The sequence below is a fragment of the Triturus cristatus genome, chromosome 5_2 (genome assembly GCF_964204655.1).
Source record: "Triturus cristatus chromosome 5_2, aTriCri1.1, whole genome shotgun sequence".
In the NCBI taxonomy this organism is placed as follows: domain Eukaryota; kingdom Metazoa; phylum Chordata; class Amphibia; order Caudata; family Salamandridae; genus Triturus; species Triturus cristatus.
The window spans coordinates 465,173,488-465,191,523 of record NC_140588.1 but is presented as its reverse complement, the minus strand read 5'-3'; the positions used below and the strand labels follow the sequence as shown (position 1 = coordinate 465,191,523).

The window sequence follows — 18,036 nt, the reverse complement described above, 5'->3', positions numbered from 1 at the left end:
CCCTAAATTTCCTATGGGCATTCACATGGGAAAAAAGCATTTTTGGCCCCACCCTTTTCTCAGGCCCCACTTGATGGATCCCCCCAAAAGTTTCCAAGAAGGAGCGGATGTGAAAAACTTTTTTTTTAAGTTCTGTGAAGATTCATCAATTGGCATCAACGTTATTAGCAACACAAATAATGCTCTTCCTATGGAAACTCTGACTCAACTATAACTGCACACTGTTGATGGCCACGATGCAATATCTATCTGTCTGTCTGTCTGTCCGTCCGTCCGTCCGTCCGCCGTCCGTCTGTCTGTCTGTCTGTCTGTCTTTCTGGCTGGCTATTTTTTTTCTTTCTTCATGTCAGAAACTCAGACTGATGATGTCCATGCTGTGGTTGTGCCTTTTATTTTACCGGTTTGGCACTTCTTGCACTACTGCACATTTTTTATCTAATGTCTTGCACAATCTTTCAATGCTGCTATGCTGTTTATGGGGTGCTTTAAGATTCTTGACTGAGAATTGTGGAATACGATGCTGCACCATTTAAGTAACTTGCATGCAGAACTCTCCTTTCTCGGTGTATTGTCTTCATCTAAGGACCTTTCACACGCTCCCAAGTCCTACATCTTCCAGTAAAGTCAGCAAAATCGATCATTTTCACTTAATGTTGAATTTTGAAACTCTGCATTGGGTTCATGCCTGAATATTGCTTTCATCATAGGCAAGATTATTGCAGCATCCTTTAGACAAGATTATGGTAGCATCCTTTAGACAAGATTATTGCAGCATCCTTTAGACAGGATTATTGCAGCATCCTTTAGACAAGATTATTGCAGCATCCTTTAGACAAGATTATGGTAGCATCTTGTTGATGATTTCAGATAAGTAAGCTAAGGCGATTTCTGGCTCATAGTTGCAAACTTTGGAAAACACGATACAATTGCTATATTTTACCGCCGACGTCGTACAGTGGAACATGGCGTCCCCTTCACTTGGAGAGAATTCACATTTCTTTAATCACAGGGACTATTACATATGAGCGTATCAGACAGGCAAACGATGTCCCTTGTAATGATGCCTTGTATGCTTTATGTAAAAGTTGCTTGGCTGTTGTTTTTAAGTTATCGCCAGGAGTAAATATAAATACATTTATGAACACACAAGGCTGCACCACTAAAAATGAATTGCTTATGTGTGGGTTTCAGATGTAGAGGGGCGTCTGCTGACTTTGCTGCACGGGGACATGGGATCTATCTTGCTGCTGCTCTGCAATCTGTCATCTGACCAGTGTAATTAGGGCGTATGAACAAAGGAATGGCCTTTTTGCTTTGATTGTATCAAACATATTTATTTAATTGTGCCTCTTAGAGATACAATCTGTTGTCCTTAAATAGTATATGTGTTTTCTATTTCTTAATCCAATGTTGTAAAGTGGATTTTAAAGCTTGATAAGGTGTTAGCATTAATGCAGTCAGATCTAGAGGAGATAATCTTGTGATGCCGGCTGTGTTTAACCCTAGCAGGAATCAGGTTAGTAGTGCTACTAGGCCTCGCAGTATTCTATTGGAATTAAGTATCTTTCCCCCTTCTTACTGTTTCAACCCCTAACCCGGGTCTAACAGAGATTGCATATTTATAGGTCGACCACCCCCACCCCCCACCCCACCTCGGAATTTCATGTTGCTTACCTCATTCAGATCAGCTTTATGAAAGCTCGGTTTTTAACTTGCTGTTCAATACAAAACCAGCTTTGCAAATGCACAGCCATGACAGGATTACACCTAAATCCTTTACTGGCACATGCATCAAGGAAGGCTTTTGCGATTCCTTAATTGCGATTATTAAGGAATCGCAATTAAGGAATCGCAAAAGCCTATGCATGTAGGAATCGCTATAAAAATAGCGATTCCTAAACATTCCTTAATTGCGACTCGCAAATTGCGAGTTACAATTAAGGAATGCCTTCCTATTCATTCCTATGGGCCTTCAGGCCCATAGGAATGAATTGGAGATTGCATGCGCAATTTGCGAGTACCAGTAGGTACTCGCAAATTGCTCATGCAATTTCAAGGGTGTAAGGGTGTCAAAATGACACCCTGTTGCACCCCTGAAATTGTGATGTGCACCCATGTTGCGCACACACATGCCCCAGGGGCATATGTGTGTGTAACTTAAAACTTTATAAAATACATTTTAGTGCATTTTTCAAAGTTTTTGCAAATTACAGACAAGTTTGATTTGTCTGTAATTTGCGGTCTCAATTAGCAAAATCGCTATTTGTAAGTGCTTCTTGCATTTCATTTAAGGAATCGCAAAATGCGATTCCTTAAATGCAATCGCAATTTAGGAATTCACAAATAATTGCGAATTCTTAAATTGCGCTTAGGAAACACTTTCATGCATCTCCAAAGGCTAATTTGCGATCGTAAACGACCGATTTTTGCGAATCTCACCGCTTGCGATCGCAAAAACCTTTGATGCATGTGCCCCTATGTGTATTCTTGCCCTCACTGACTCAAATAACCAAACAACCATTGATAGAAAATATGACAGCCCACATGTAAATTAAAAGTTTCCACCCATGCTCAAATGGTGACTTTCCAAGGGGTTATCCCACCTGTACGACCTGCTCTATCTTGGTCAATTTCCCCTCTTAATGTACCTTTTTATTTAAATGTTGCTGTTCCCACAATGCTCACTCCTAGAGGGAGACCTCAAGTAGCAGTCTGTCACAAGGATGGTAGGTGGGCTGTGCAGCTGCAGGGGTGGGCCGTGACCCAGAAATGAAGATTGATTCTGTGGCCATTCGCAAGGTGCTGGCTCTCACTCGGGCTGACTTATTTCCATAGCGACCCCTTTTTCCCCTGCCTCACTCGTATTGTATTATGAACAGTGCCGCCTGAATCATCCGTTTATTGATTAACAATGTTGTCACCACTGGGGCCTCCTCAGCTTCACTTAGGCTGTGATGCAACAGTGGAAATTAGGTGAAGTGGCTTACTGCACATTGATTTGTTTGAAAGACCTTTTGGGTGATGCTCAGTTGAACTGCTATGGGCCTCGGGTAGTGCTGTTAGCAGATGTGGATCTGTCCTGCCCCTCTTGACCTCTCCCAGAGTTCACCCAATCAAAAGCGGAGGAGAAGTTGACCAGGGGAGACATATTTTTCTGGAATTAGTATTTACCTATGATTACTAGTGCGCCATTGTTCTTAGCGCTGTGTTGTAGGCGCGCTGCGCATTTACTTCGATATTTTAATCGCTACCCGTTTTTTCATTTTGTTTAATCTTAATTTATTTTTCCTTGTTTTTAACCTGGGGAATGCCCCTTACCTGCACTGTAATTTGTAGTAACACTGCTGTATAGCGGGTCCGGTCCCGGGGTTTCAGGCAGTTGGGAGGGAATCGGCCGCCATCTTGGGAGTGGACTGGGTGACACAGTTTGGGCGCCATCTTGAGTGTCCCAGTGGTGCTGATCACTCGTGGACACCCTATTTAAGGCGGTGCATCAAGGGGGTCAGCTGGACAAGGTACCTATGATTACTAGTGCGCCATTGTTCTTAGCGCTGTGTTGTAGGCGCGCTGCGCATTTACTTCGATATTTTAACCGCTACTCGTGGACACCCTATTTAAGCCAGTCCCTCAAGCGCGCACGCCCTCCCTTGCGCCTGAGTCGTGCCAGAGTCCTGCCCGTCTGCGCTCGTCCGCGCCGAGGCAGGGCTAGGGCAGGGCTCCGTAGCCTTTCTTTCGGTTGTTGTAGTTTTGCACTTTCTTATATCATGCATACTAGATCTGCTCTGCTTAGTTTTCGTAACTCATCGCCCTGCACGCATATTCCGCTTCATCCTCTCTCTGGCCCTATTAATTGCCCTAAGTGTGTATTTAGACTTCCATCTCCTCTTCCTATCTCTGCATATAGGAAAGTCCCTTTAGGCTGCCCTGCCGCTATTACGCCTCCGTTGGTAGAATCTCAGGATCCGTTTATATTTAAGGTCTGCCATCTTAATGTGAGGTCTTTGGTTAGACACCATCAGGATGTGCATAGTCTACTTACGGACGAAGCCCCTGATATTTTGTTTATGTCAGAGACATGGTTGCATGATGTTGCCTCGGCTGCGGTGAATTTGGCTCTCCCCCCTGAGTATGTGATTTTTATTCGCAATCGTAAATCGAGAGGAGGTGGCATTGCGGCCGCTATTAAATCCTGCTACCCATGCGTATGGAAAGCTATGGATATAGCTGCCTGCGAAAGTGCGTACTTTCGCATTTCGGTTAATCCTCATTTTACTTTCTCTGGCTTACTTATCTATCGGCCTCCGGGCCCGGATGCCGCTTTCAGGTCAGCTCTTCCTGAAGCTGTCAGTACATTAGCTTTAAGGGCTGCTAACTTTAGTATCATTGGTGATTTAAATCTTCATTTTGATACTCCCCTTTCCTCTGCTGTTAGTAGCACTCTTGTTGATCTGGAAGCTCTCCAGCTATTTCAGCGTGTTAACCATTGTACTCATGTTGGCGGTCACATTTTGGACCCTGTTTTCACCAATTTATCTGCGGCTAAAGTGCTGCCTCCCAGGTCTATGGCCTGGACTGATCACCATCTTATAGAGCTACACCTTGTGGTTAAGGACCTTCCTCACAGAGTAATTTCGTCTGTGTCTCTCAGGCGTCCATGGAGAAAGTTGAAACTAGATGACTTTCATCGGCTTCTTGTTCAACATCCTTTGGGTCCTCTTTTGGATGTTGAGTCGGGATATGACCTGTTTTGCAATTGGCTGACTGGAGCCTTGGACTGCTTGATCCCTATTGCGGAGAGTAAACGCCGTTGTGCCGAACCTAGTCCTTGGTATGATGATTCGCTTCGCCTCCTTAGGATAGCATGCAAACAAGCTGTAAGAACTTGGCGTAAGTCTTATTTGGCCTGCAGGAAAGCGATCTACCGTGCTAGGATTAAGAAATATCACAGAGCGGTTAATAAAGCCCGGGCTGCTTACTATTCTCGCGAACTTAACACCAGCACCAATCCTACTAAATTAGTATTTAAGGTGCTTAAGGATCTTACAGCTAGTAGAGCTCCAGTCGCTGGGATCTGTTCTGCTTCGCACTGTGTGGACCTGGCCGCCTTTTTTGTGGAAAAGGTGGAGGCCATTTATCGCTCCTTTTCTGTTCCATCTGTCTCTGTGGAGAAGTTGGAACCCTGCCCAATGACCACTATGTCTTTGAGCTCTTTTCCAGAGCTTTCAATGGAGGAGTTTAATAATATTGTGGCAAAAGTCAAATCTGGCTCTCCTAGGGATCCTCTTCGACCTGCCCAATTTAGAGATTCAGCGTCACTGTGTCTTCCTCCCCTGCGTGATCTTGTTAATCTATCTTTGACGTCTGGCTATGTTCCTGCTAGCTGGAAACAAGCTCAGGTGATGCCTATTTTAAAAAAACCTGCCTTGGACCCATTAAAGCTGGAGAACTATCGCCCTATATCTCTTCTTCCATGGGCTGCAAAACTGACTGAGGTTCATGTTAATGCCATTCTATCTAATCATCTTCATCGTGCTAGCATTTTGGATCCCTCACAGAACGGCTTTCGACCCGGCCATAGTACTGAGACTGCGTTGCTCTTTATGGTTGAGCACCTACGTACTTTGGTCAACTCTGGTCAAACGGCGGCACTGGTGCTTCTCGATCTCAGTGCCGCCTTCGACACCGTCTCCCACGCCATTTTATTAAAGCGTTTGGGTGAGGCTGGTGTCGACAATGTGGCTCTTGAGTGGTTTCGATCGTTTTTATCCGGTCGTACGTTTAGGGTTGTCACTCTTCCTTTTCAATCTAAACCCTATCCTATCACTCAGGGTGTGCCGCAAGGGTCTGCCCTGAGCCCCACACTTTTCAATCTTTATATGCAGCCGCTGGCTGCTGTCGCCAAGCGTTGGAACCTGACTATGGTGTCCTATGCTGATGACACGCAGCTGGCGGTTGCATTAAGTGGGGCTTCTGACCTTGAGGTTGCTAAGTTCCGCGAGGGACTGAGCTCAGTGGCCCGCTGGATGACAGATAATTGCCTGCAATTGAACGCTAAAAAAAACGAAGTGCTCATTGTAGGCAAGCAGAGTCATCTCTGGGGTGATCATTGGTGGCCACCCGAGCTTGGTTCAACTCCTGTTCCTGTCACCGAGGTTAAGAACCTTGGGACTTGGTTGGATTCCAAACTCAGTTTTGCCTGTCACACTAAGAAAACTGCTGCCACGTGTTTTGGGATTCTACGTAGGCTCAGACCAATTTTTAAATTATTTGATGCTCCAACCAGACAGCTCATTGTTCAAGCCACGATTTTGTCTAGGTTGCACTATGCGAGCTCTCTTTTGGTGGGGGCTAACCTGGCCGAACTTTCTAGACTTCAACGCGTTCAAAACGCTGCCGCCAGGGCTCTGGTTGGCTTACCGAGATTTTGCTCGGCCAAAAATACCATTGTCAAACTTCATTGGCTCCCTGTTGCTCAGAGGATTAAGTTTAAAACTCTGTGCCTTGTGTTTAAAATTCTGAAGCATTCTTCTCCCCAGATTTTGGAGCAATTATTCTGCCTTATGTTCCTTCGCGCTCTCTAAGATCTTCGGGTCTTCACTTGGTCACAGTTCCGCACTTTAAGAGAGCTAGGACCGGCGGCCGCTCCTTTAGAGTACTTGCTGCCAGGCTATGGAACTCTCTTCCTGTCCATGTCCGCGCAATTAACGAACTCTTTGCCTTTAGGAAGGCTGTTAAAACCTTCCTCTTCCTTCAGGATTCTTAGTGATGCTGTGCTCTTGTCTTTGGTACTACTTGTGTCCGGTACTTTGTCCTTTATAGCGCCGGGACGCCCCTTTGCTGGGGCAGCTGTGCGCTCTACAAATCCGGATAAATAACATAACATAACATAACATAACATTAGTTGAACACAATGACAGGGTTATCTGTTGTCTAGGATGGCCCAAAGCCAGCTTGTGCCGGTATGAGAAGGGCCAAATGTTTATTAACAAGAGTTTGTGAAAAACATGGCTCAGGAATATATGTAAAACACACAAGATGATGGACGGAATGTTGCACATTGGCAAAACATTCACCCCGTCACAGATCTGGGTTTAATCCATCGTTATTTTGCTCACCACGCCACCCCAGTTCAGACATGGCCATATGCAAATCAGTCTTGACCCTGTGCCTCATGGGAACAGTCCAGCCCGAACTGCCAAGCCATGTCTGTTCGCCCTATGTGGGAAGGGTATGCCCAGACGTGGGTCCCGTGCTTACTACGCCACTGGAGTCAAGCTATCCTGGCTGAAGAGGGGTGAAACCCCGAAACCGGTCCTAGGATGCTTGATTCCAGTCCAGGGAAGACATGGCTTGTGTGCTGTCCCTAAAACATGGTCAAATTGGCTTACACCTTCTTGTAGGAAACATAAAATATGAATACACAGCAGAAAATATAAAACACATAGAAAATGTAAAACACACGAATACCACGAAACACCAAACACGAGTAGAAAATACACAGCTGTGCATGATTAAAAACCAGTACAGGCCAAGATCATGAAAATATTTATGGGTTTAGCCCACAAGATCACCTGCATGCACTTCATGCTTCCAAACAGATTGTAACCTGATTAGACAATGGGTGCAGGAACATTAAATTAGCTGAGAACACAGGAGGTCTTAGGTGCACAGTGATAAAAAAACACACTCCATTTAAATTACATTTACTGTGAACACACATGCATTCAGGAGCAGAAGAATGCTTTGTTTGTTAAGTATTGTGGGGAGTGCAATAAAGAATGTGTAGAGGATTAAGTCAGAGTTTGGGGTTATCGGGCCACAGGTCTTTGAGTGTTTTTCCATCTTCAATCTATAACCAGTAAGTCAATTATTTATTTACTTAAAAGTCCTAGTAAAGTTGTACTACATGTACACTGGGCCGGTAAATTACCTGCTACTAGGGGGCCTTCAGCACTTCTCATGCCACCCACTAAGGTGGATTGTATTTAAAAAGTAGGACCTGTGGGTTTAAGATTCGGATGTGCTGCTAGTAAAATACTCCCAAAGTCATTTTCCACTATCTCTCCCGTAGGATAATATTGGCTTACCATATTTAACTTAATTAGTAATAACTTACGTTTGGGGCGGATAAAAAAATTAAGTTTACACTCAAATTAATTGTAATGTAAAACTCTCTTTAATGATAAAGTTGAATTTTAAGTCATAATTATGAAAATGCCACTTTTAGAAAGTTTGCAATTTCTCATCCCAATTGTATGGTGTCTGTTGCCTGCGTCCATGGTCACATGACTGTGAGTAGACTGCAAGTTGGCCTTTGTGTATTTCTCCCAGACAGTGAGACAAAGGGGGACTTGGTGTTGGCAGGGTGGTTGGAACAAAGCTGTTCCTTGCTACAATTACATGCCAAAGGGCTGCCTCCAGCATACACACCAAGGGCCTTGACATTAGCCTATTGCCACCCTAGACCACTGGGAGCCTGGGCAGGTGAAGGAAGGAAGTTTCCAGAATCAGATGTGGAGATGGTCTAGGAGTTTCCCCCACTTCAAAGGCTGGCACCAAGTATAAATGCTAGACCTCTTGAACCACTCATCAGAACCAACTCTACCTGTGGAAGACTCAGAAGAAGCACTCCCCTGCTGACCTACTGTTGGAAGGACTGCCCTGCTGCCCTGTTGGAAGAAGGACTGCCCTGCTGCCCTGTTGCAAGGAGAGCTGCCCTCTTGCCTGAGGAAGGAAGACTGGTCCTGCTCTGTGAACCCAGAACCACCAGAATGAGTAGAAGGGCAACTTGACTGGTGTCCTCTGTGAGATGCATGGACATCAGATGCTCCAGAGACCTGACCTGCATCTGCCCAGCTGCCCAGACCCAACAATGCCTTGTTGTACCCTGCTGCTGGCCCCTGGCAGGACCTTGCAGTTCCTGATTGGCAATCTCATTTGAGCCGATACAGCCAACGCACATAGGCGCAGGACCTCGGATTGCAGCATCTCACAGCTCCTGACCGGCAGCCTCATCGTAACTGATGCAGCACAATGCACCTCGATGCAAGGCCTTGTATCGCAGCGCCTCCTTGCACCTGATTAGCAAGCTCATCAGAACGGATGCAATGTGACACAACCCAATGTAGGACCTTGCATCGCAGCACCTCGCAGCACCCGATGGCGGTCTCATCACAACCGATGCAACTTGACACAGCTCAACAAAGGACCTTGAATCTCATCCCAAGTACAACTAGGTATGCTGCCCTGCGGGCCAAACTCAGTCTTTTACCTGGCCCATGCTCCATCGAGGTTAGCCGGGTTCCAAACCCCTCAACCAATAACCCAATTTTTCACAATACAGAAATGTTATGATTTTATGCATGTGTAAATTTTGCTATATTCTTCTTGGAAAAAATGTTTTTCCAAACAGAGTGCAGAGTGCAGGTGTTCCCTCCTAATTCCCATTCTGGAAACATGCTTCCTCTTACAACGATATGATAGGATAAATTTGTGGGTGAAAGTAAATGATAGGGGAAATTTGTGGGTGAAGTGTGTTTCCAGGTTAGGAAACTACCTGCAATGAGTATGACAAAAACATCAACGTTGGAGGTTGTAGCTGTTAACTTACATTTGAAAGGGATATCTTGGAGTATCCATAAACCTGCCCCTAACTGAATTTGATCATGTTAAAATTTCACCATACTGGTTGAATTCCTGAACCAGCAAATTCCTTTTGCGAGAACAATATTCTGCCAGTCCTAATCCTGGGGATCAGGATTAGGGTTTTACCCTTGTAAGTGAATTTAGTTCTGCACCTAAAAGTAATCGAACTGTGCACAAAGTTTTTTTAATTAAGCCATTAGTGTATAACATCGCCGTTTGGTTGTCAGACATGATAATCATGTATTCCCTTCAGCTGCTGATTTAGACCGTAATTTTCTTTGGCGTTACTAGCATTTACTTTGGCATGGTGAGAACTTCGTATTTCTTTAGTCTTCAGGTTATGTCATTTGTTTCCGTTTCCTTCTGTAATCGTAGCAGTATTCTCTTATGGTCTCATAATTTCTTCACATTTTTGCTTTTTATCTAATATTTACAATTTCTTCACAGCAATGCATTTTGTTTAATGTTTGCCATGGCTGAATGTTAGATCTTTGGACAGACAAGTCATTGTAATGACTTGCGTTGTAATGGTCTGCGATGTAACAACGTGGTTGCTGTAATGGTCTGCATTCTAAACGCAAGCGGTATAACGTGGCATATTCGGACAGAACAGTTTGATCTCTCTTACTGACAGGTTTTTCTGAGTATTTTTTCTGAGAGTTTTTTTGTGTTGCTGCTGAGATCTCTATATTCCGATCAACAGAAGGAGTTATAAAACCTTATTATTTTCGTTTTGGATTATTGTTCTTTCTATTGACGGATGAATTAAAACTCTTTTGTTAACCACTCTGGATGATAACCGCAATTACACAGCTTTATTTCCACTGTTTATCACAAGTATTGTAGGATGGATCGGCTAAAGAGAATCTCTCAGATTTCATGTAGGCCAATCTCCGGTGTAGCAGTTCAACCTGTCTTGTTTTTGTCAGGCTGTTTAGTTTTGCAGAATTCCAAGTACCAGAATCTGAAGATAAAGAAAGACCTAGAAGAGCGTCTCAAATCTGATGTAGGAAATCTTGAGTAATCAGTAGAATAAGATGTGGGGTTTACCCGCTCATGCGGATGAAAACCTTCACAAAAATCAACCTGGAATGTTTTTAATGATGTAGAAAGAAAATATTCTTTTATACACTTTGTTTAGGGCTTTAATTAAAAAGAAAACCAGCTTTTAACCATCAGGTGAGGGCATCTGACCAAGTCACTAGACTCAAGTCTAATATTCCATCTATTAGATATACTGTAGACACTTTAGAAGCAATAACTTCAAGCACCCAGGCGTACCTCTGCCATGAAGGAAATTGCTCAGAAATGACTTTTACAAAAATAAATTTCACGTTTCCATTTCCAATGTGTTAAAATCTGCTCTTAATTCTTTTTCAGGCTTTTAAAACGAAAGATGGCTATATTGTGATTGGAGCCGGGAATGATCAACAGTTTGTCACCATATGCAAGGTACAGTAGGAATGCTTTGGTCTTGCACTGTGAAATATTTGTCTTGGATTGCCCCTGCGTTAATAAAATTAGAAGCCAAAAACAATGTGCTTGCCTGGCACCCGGTTATGAAATGCTAGGTGTGAAAAAATCTGTCTAATGAGAATCTCTCGGTTTCATCATCCTGGAGCACTCCCCTTGTTAACCCATTTAAAACAATTTTGGGCACCGCCGACCATAAATTGACTGCCTCGCCAGGCATGCAGCCAGATGCAATGTTATTAAATTTAATGGAGTATGAAAAAGAACATTTTGTAGAAGTAAGAAGTAGCGATGGGAAGGGAGAAGACTTAATGAATCACTTCGAGGATATTATTGTTCCACAAGGAAGCTCAAAGTACGGAAGGTGGGAAGGGAGGGGAACACTTGTTGAAGGGGATTTAAAACAAGAACAGAGAAAATTGATTCAAGCATTTGAACTGGGATCAAAGGGCCCTTGTTTTAATTGGTCAGTGCCACAGATATGAGACATGCAGAGCTCTGGGCCTGTGAAGTAATAATTTAAGGGCAAGTTTAAATGTGTGCAGATGTTCGGCTCCTTTTAGTTGAGCGCTTGGGATCTCCCAGGGAAAAATGGATTTCATCCAATTGCTATTTCACGGCTATTATTGTTATTGGAAATAACAGTAGTGCATCTTGTAGCTTTTTCAAGTATTATTCGTCAACAAAGGCCGCTTGTTGCCGTGAAACATATTTCTTAAAAGGGACCACACCCTCTCATGTATTTATAGTGGAGTTTAGCAAAGTGCTCAGTTTATGCAAGTGTACAGGTAAATGCAAATCCCGCTATTCAAAGTTCATTCTTTTTACCATTTTCCTTTGCTTAGGTTATGACTTTTAGAAGCATTCTGACAGTTTAATAGGAGTTGTTATATTTCTGTTTTTAAGATTGTGCCCAAGTCTTAGCACCAACACAGTTGTCTGTATTGCTCTACCAAACAGATGTGAATTTCCTGGGTACACTAGAGTTTTTGTTTTTAATTGTTTCCAGGCACCTTGAATAGGAGGTGGCTTTGAAGGTCATCTCTGCTACTTGTGGGGTAACGTTTTTGAACTTTTAGTACACCCCTGTCAAATTTGTTTCAGAATAATAATGACACAACTAGTCTTGATATTGTAAGGGTCTGCTCTGAGGCTTTCTTAGAGGAGTAATTACACAGGTTGGCAGCAGTGAAAGCAGAAATAAAAACTTGGAGAGATCCGTTTGCTTTCTGACTGCAAGAGACTTCAAGCTACGAGAATGTCTGTGTGTCAGGCTTAAATATAAATAATGTTTTTAACGCTTTGTTGAAATAATAGCATGGAAACATAATTACACTTTTAAAGTTATTTGTGACTTCCTTGAACATAGTAGAAGGCTGTTAGCTCAACAAGCTAAAGAGAAAACATGGCTGCTTTCTATTTAGAAAAGGTGAGACTAAAAATATGTAGACCACCTATCTTATGTTTTTCTGATTTCCACCAGCAATTGGTATCTGGTTGTATAGCCAAACACACCACAGGCATTTTGGGCTTCCATAGTGCTAACATTTCTGCTGTGAAGATGTAAGCATTAACACTAACTAATACTGTGAGAAACTTTGACATGCTATTTTCTCCTCAAGATCTAAACATGATAGATTTCTCATTAAAATATATGTATTGTTTTTTGACCAGCTACCTTCACCGATTTTACAAATTCTGAATTAAGCATTGTTTTCTGGAGTTGCTCCATTGTATTGGTGAAATATATCAACAGTTTTTTTTACAAAGAAACACAAGCACCCCATACTATACTCAGACTATATGGCCTCTCTAATAAAAAAGCTTTTGATTTAATTTCATGAGATCATTTGTGGCTCGTTGTGAAACACTTATATTTTCAGATTAAGTTTATGACAGCATCCTAGACCCTGTATAGGGACCAAATGGCCAAAGCAATGTGTTAACTCATTAAGTATCAGCAGAGGAACCTGCTAACAGCCTCCACTTTCCTCTTCGTTGTTTTCGCTGTATATAAAGCCTTAGGCAGAGAAACTGCAAACAAATGTAGAATTCCTCCTCTACCCCTGCACATAAGATGCACTTTTCACAATAAAGCCTTTTTATCGATATCCAGAACTTTTAGTCTAAACCAGCAAGGTGAGGGGTAGGGTGAGCCTCCATATCACCCCTATATTAGTTTGCACTACTCTCCCATGTCCTACTTATTTATTATTTCATCAGATTTGTTTCTGATACTAAGCACTTTGCTATGAATGGAAGCTGTGCTTCGAGATAATAGCCTTCAAAATCGGGTGGTCCAGACAACTCCACATCCCCTTCATATAGAGTTTTGAGTACCTACAGACTACTTTCCTCTGTTTCTTACCATTTGCTAGCTTGCTAAGCAAACTTTTAAGCTACCCTCCCCGTAATATGTATAGATGCCTAGGCAGCATTAACATTTGGGACAGGTCAACATGTGTACACAGCAAGAGTTCCTTCAAGCCTTGGCTGACTTTTAGAGTCCTTCTGAACCTTACTCTTGTTTCTTTGAATCACATCTTTATCTTTGTGACTCCCATCTCCACGTCAGGCCTAATTTAGGAGAGCTTTGTCTCTAACTGCCCTTTAGGACCTCCCACTGGAGAGAGCATGGACATGCTTCAGGTTAAACGTAAACCCTGAGATTAATCCAGTGTTCTCACTCTCTGCTAAGTGTCTGCGGACAGACTATCCAGTTTCTTACATAAAGTAACTCCATTCACTCTCACTCTGACATTTGGGCAGAGCCTGAGGGCCTGATTTAGAGTTTGGTAAAAGGGTACTCTGTCACTTACGTGATGGATACCCCGTCCACCTTATTACAATCGCATTATAGGCTAATGATCTTGTAAAAAGGTGGACAGGATATCCGTCATGTTTATTTTGCAAGAATTTAACTATTGTTGATTTTGTGGGACCTTACCTAAATCCCACATCTCCAATCTAATTTTCAGTGCGTTTCCAGGTTGGTATTCATAGGTACTGCACCCCCCAACTGCACTCCCACTTTTAGGATGAGTGGCCCGAGATCCTCATATTTGGCAACTTGTTCTTTCCCACGCAAATATAATCAGATTTTGTAAATATACAATGCACTTATGACCTAAAAGAAACACTGTCTGTGTCCCACTGATGCTCCATCTACACATCTTCAATTCTCGGGGATCTCTATGTTTCTGACACAACCCTCTTTATACTTATTTTGGCAGCCACCATTATGAGTAGAAAATCTTATGTATAATATAATACAAAATTGAAATAGTGATGTATCATTATTTACTTAAGTATATGTTTGCTGTTTGTTGGTCATTGGAGGAGCATCCTGCATGGCTATTGGTAGTTATGACTTATTTAGCGTCCCTTTCCTGGTCACCTGGCCATACTTGATGCTGTACTTGCTGCTGTTGTCGCAAAACGTAACTGCTTAGTACTGGTTTGCTGTAAAACCGGTTCTTTTCATTACTGCCAAAAGTTGACAGGAGACCATGAACCCTCAGGCACACATTCCAAGCATGAAGTACAAGTAAAAAATAAATATTAAACAAAAGCATCACACTGGCCCAGAAGACAACAACCACAAAGCAATACATGCAGTTAAATTGCCACACTACCAATAGGTACAAATGTGTTAGACCTGGCACCATTGGCGTGAGTCTCCCTTCCATTTTTTTGCTGTGTCTCCTCTGTTTTTGCTGGTAATAGATGCTCTGGGCACTGTGCCACTGCCATTCAATGCCACAGCGCGAATGCTCCCTGTGTAAAGATGACATGTGAATTGGTATATCCATGATTGGCTTATTTGGTTTACCTGTTAGTCCCTAGTAGCGTGGCCTGTGTGTGCCCAGGGCTGGTAAACCAAATGCTGCTGTTTGGTCTGCAGCGCTGGTTTGTGCCACCCACAGAAGCAGCTTGTAAAGTGTGTCTCAGACCTGCCACTGCAGTGTCTGTGTGCAGTCTAGAACTGCCATCTTGGCTGTGAAGTGCACCCACTTCCCAGCCCCTGAACCTTCCCTTGGCATCATGTAAGCCACCCCTATGGTAGGGTGCATTGTATGTGTAAGGTAGGACATGCTCTGATGTGTGTAGCATGTCCTAGTAGTGAATTACACCCAATTTTGTTTTTCACTACTGTAAGGCTACCTGTTCTCCATAGGCCAGAATGGGAGCTTTGGCTATTACGTTCTATAGTCCTAACTGACCCCCAGAGCATGGTAGAAAAACAAATTTAGTATGCCGGAGCTCAGAATATTAAAATACATCTTTTAGTGAAGTTTATTTTTAAATTCTGTGTTTGAAAATACCACTTTTAGAAAGTAGGTATTTTCTTGCCTAAGCCTTCCAGTGTGCTCTGCTGTTAAGTGTATTGGCTGTCTGGTTTTGGAGGGACAGGGCAGGCTGAGTCAGACCTGGGTTGAATAGAGAGATCTGCATTGGAGTATGGGGAGGGGTAGCTCCTGGACCTGAATAGGGCTGTGACTGGCAAGGTGAATGCTGGCTCCACCTCCCACTGTGCGTCTGATGGCAGACCCCTTCTTTCTGAAAGGGCTAGAAGAGAGCTAGGCTCCTGCTGGAGTCTCAGGCCCATCAGACTCCACCACCAGCCTCCTGTTTCCTCCCAGCGAGGATTTCTATCTGCAGGTGAGGCTCCTGTGAGTTCCAGGGCCTCTAGTTCTACTGTGGAGAAGAGAGTGCTGAAAATCGTCGCTAACGCCCGTTAGTGAGCCGCCACAGCTGAAGAGCGTAAGGAAACTCATCGCGCTGCTGCCGCTGAGTGCTCGCTACCGGAGATCATCACATCGCCTGTCTGCGGGCTGCCAAAGGCTCGCTGACTTCAAGATTATCGCATCACCTGTGTGCAGGCTGTCAAATGCTCGCTAACCTGAAGATTATCGCATTGCATGTTTGCGGGCCTCAAAACGCTCGCTATCCAAAGATCATCGCATCGAGTTCATCGCTTCACGACATCGCAGAGCGGACGCCGAGCGTTCGCCATTTTCATCGCATCGCATCAGGAGTTTGTCGCTTTGTCCTGCACACAAATCAGCGCATCATCCTCCCCTGCGGCAAGTATTCAATGCATCTCTGGTTAGCGTGAGGAAAATCATCGCTACAACACCTTAGCGATATTTTGGTTGCTTTGCTACAGAATCCAGGTACCTTGTGAGTAAAAGGGTCGCAGAGACCACTGCTTTGAACTGAAGTCCTCTTTGCACACCTTGAACTATTTTTGCAGCATTTTTAGAGTAACCCTATTTTCTAGTATTGTGGATTTTTACTGTTATTGGTCTTGTGTTAAGTCTATATATAAAGATACTTATTTTTTATAACTACTTATGTGGGGTCCCTTTGTAGTGTTCTTCACTGTGTTACTGTGTATGGTCATAAATGCTTCACACACTGCCTCTGAGATAAGCCTGGCTGCTCGTGCTACGTTACCACAGGGTTGAGCAGGGGTTATCAAAGGGTGTAGGCCGCTTACTCTGACTTAGGAAGAAGGGTCCCTACTTGGACAGTGGCCAGCCATTGCCAACTAGAGACCCCCATGTCTAACATTGGTGGTCAGCGGTGAGGATCTCGACTTGCATTTATGATTACATACAGTAATTATAGTGTACACTACTAGTGAGTGCAGACCATAACATAACCACGTACGTTTTTGGAGATTTTCTGATTCTATTTTTGATCGTTATTGCCAGTTATTGCTACAATGGGCAAGCCCAGATCCAATGCCTCTGAGGATCTCTCCTGGGAAGAAAAGGAATTAGAAACCTACAATGCCATGTAGCTCAAATATTTTTGCAAACGCTTCACAGTCCCTATCACAGGTCTCACTAGAAGGGAAGAGTATTACAAGGCGCTGAAGGCCTGGTTAGAAGCTAGGGATGCCCCTAGGAATATGGAAGACCCTGTGGAGGGGAGAGAGAATGCAGGAGAGCAGCTGGATGAAGTGGTAGATTTGGTAGGAGATAAAGCAGTTTCCAGCCTGGGCACTAGTGTGTCCTCAAGGGGTCTGACTCCAGAAGAGATGGAGGACAGAGAGAGAGATAGGCGGCATAATATGGAGATGGCTAAGCTTAAATTGGATGGTCAGAGGGACCTAGAGAATAAGAAGTTAAAATTTGAAATGATGAAACTGAAACTTGAACATGAGAGAATTTTGAGGGAGTTGGAGATTAAAGCAAAGAGTATAGAGATCTTCCCCTCTGGTGGCAGCATACCAGTAGTGCATACTGAGAGTAGAGTGTATATACCTAAAGAGGTTATTAAGGATTTCCATAAAAGTGAAGATATTGGGCTATGGTTTGCTGCTTATGAATTAGCTATGGTGTCCCACCGGGTCCCTGAGAAGGATTGGGGAGCGGGTTGTGGGGACGCTTTGTGAGTGAGGGGAGGGATACCTTGTTGGACCCACCCCCAGAAAGTAGGATGGTTTATGCCCACATGAAGGAAGATTTGATTACCCGCTATGGTTTGACCCCTGAGATGTACAGGCAGAGATTTAGAACCTGCAAGAAGCTAGAGGGTACCACATGGGTTGAATATTTTTTTTAGGGGGTCGTGGCTTACCACGCGATGCGGACGGACGTGCCCGGGTAGAGCTCCCGACTGAGCTCCCCTGCCCCGGGTCGTTTCTCCGCCACAAAACATCCTAAACGGCCCGAAACTGCTGGTGGACCTGTCCAGAGCCCCGATGCACGTCCAGGCTGCCTCCGGTGGCGATCGGCGGTAAGGCTCCGCGCCGACCCCAGATGCGAGGTTGAGGCCGGCTTGGCGGTGCCGCCGCTGGGGACCCCGGCAACGCAAGTCCGCGTCTTCCGGCAGCCTACTGGGCCCTGCGCTGCGGCCTACAGGGGGGAAGAATTGTGACACTACACTGCAGCTTGCGACCCTAAC

At 44.0% G+C, this 18,036-nt stretch overlaps 1 protein-coding gene across 1 annotated transcript in view; it reads left to right on the top strand.

Annotated features, from left to right (window-relative positions):
* Positions 1-18,036, top strand: part of SUGCT (succinyl-CoA:glutarate-CoA transferase) — a 3,154,468-nt gene that overhangs the window by 1,428,404 nt on the left and 1,708,028 nt on the right. The window contains exon 10 of the mRNA XM_085607431.1: positions 11,026-11,097. Within this exon, the coding sequence (XP_085463557.1) occupies positions 11,026-11,097 (72 nt within the window). The remainder of the gene's footprint in view (positions 1-11,025; positions 11,098-18,036) is intronic.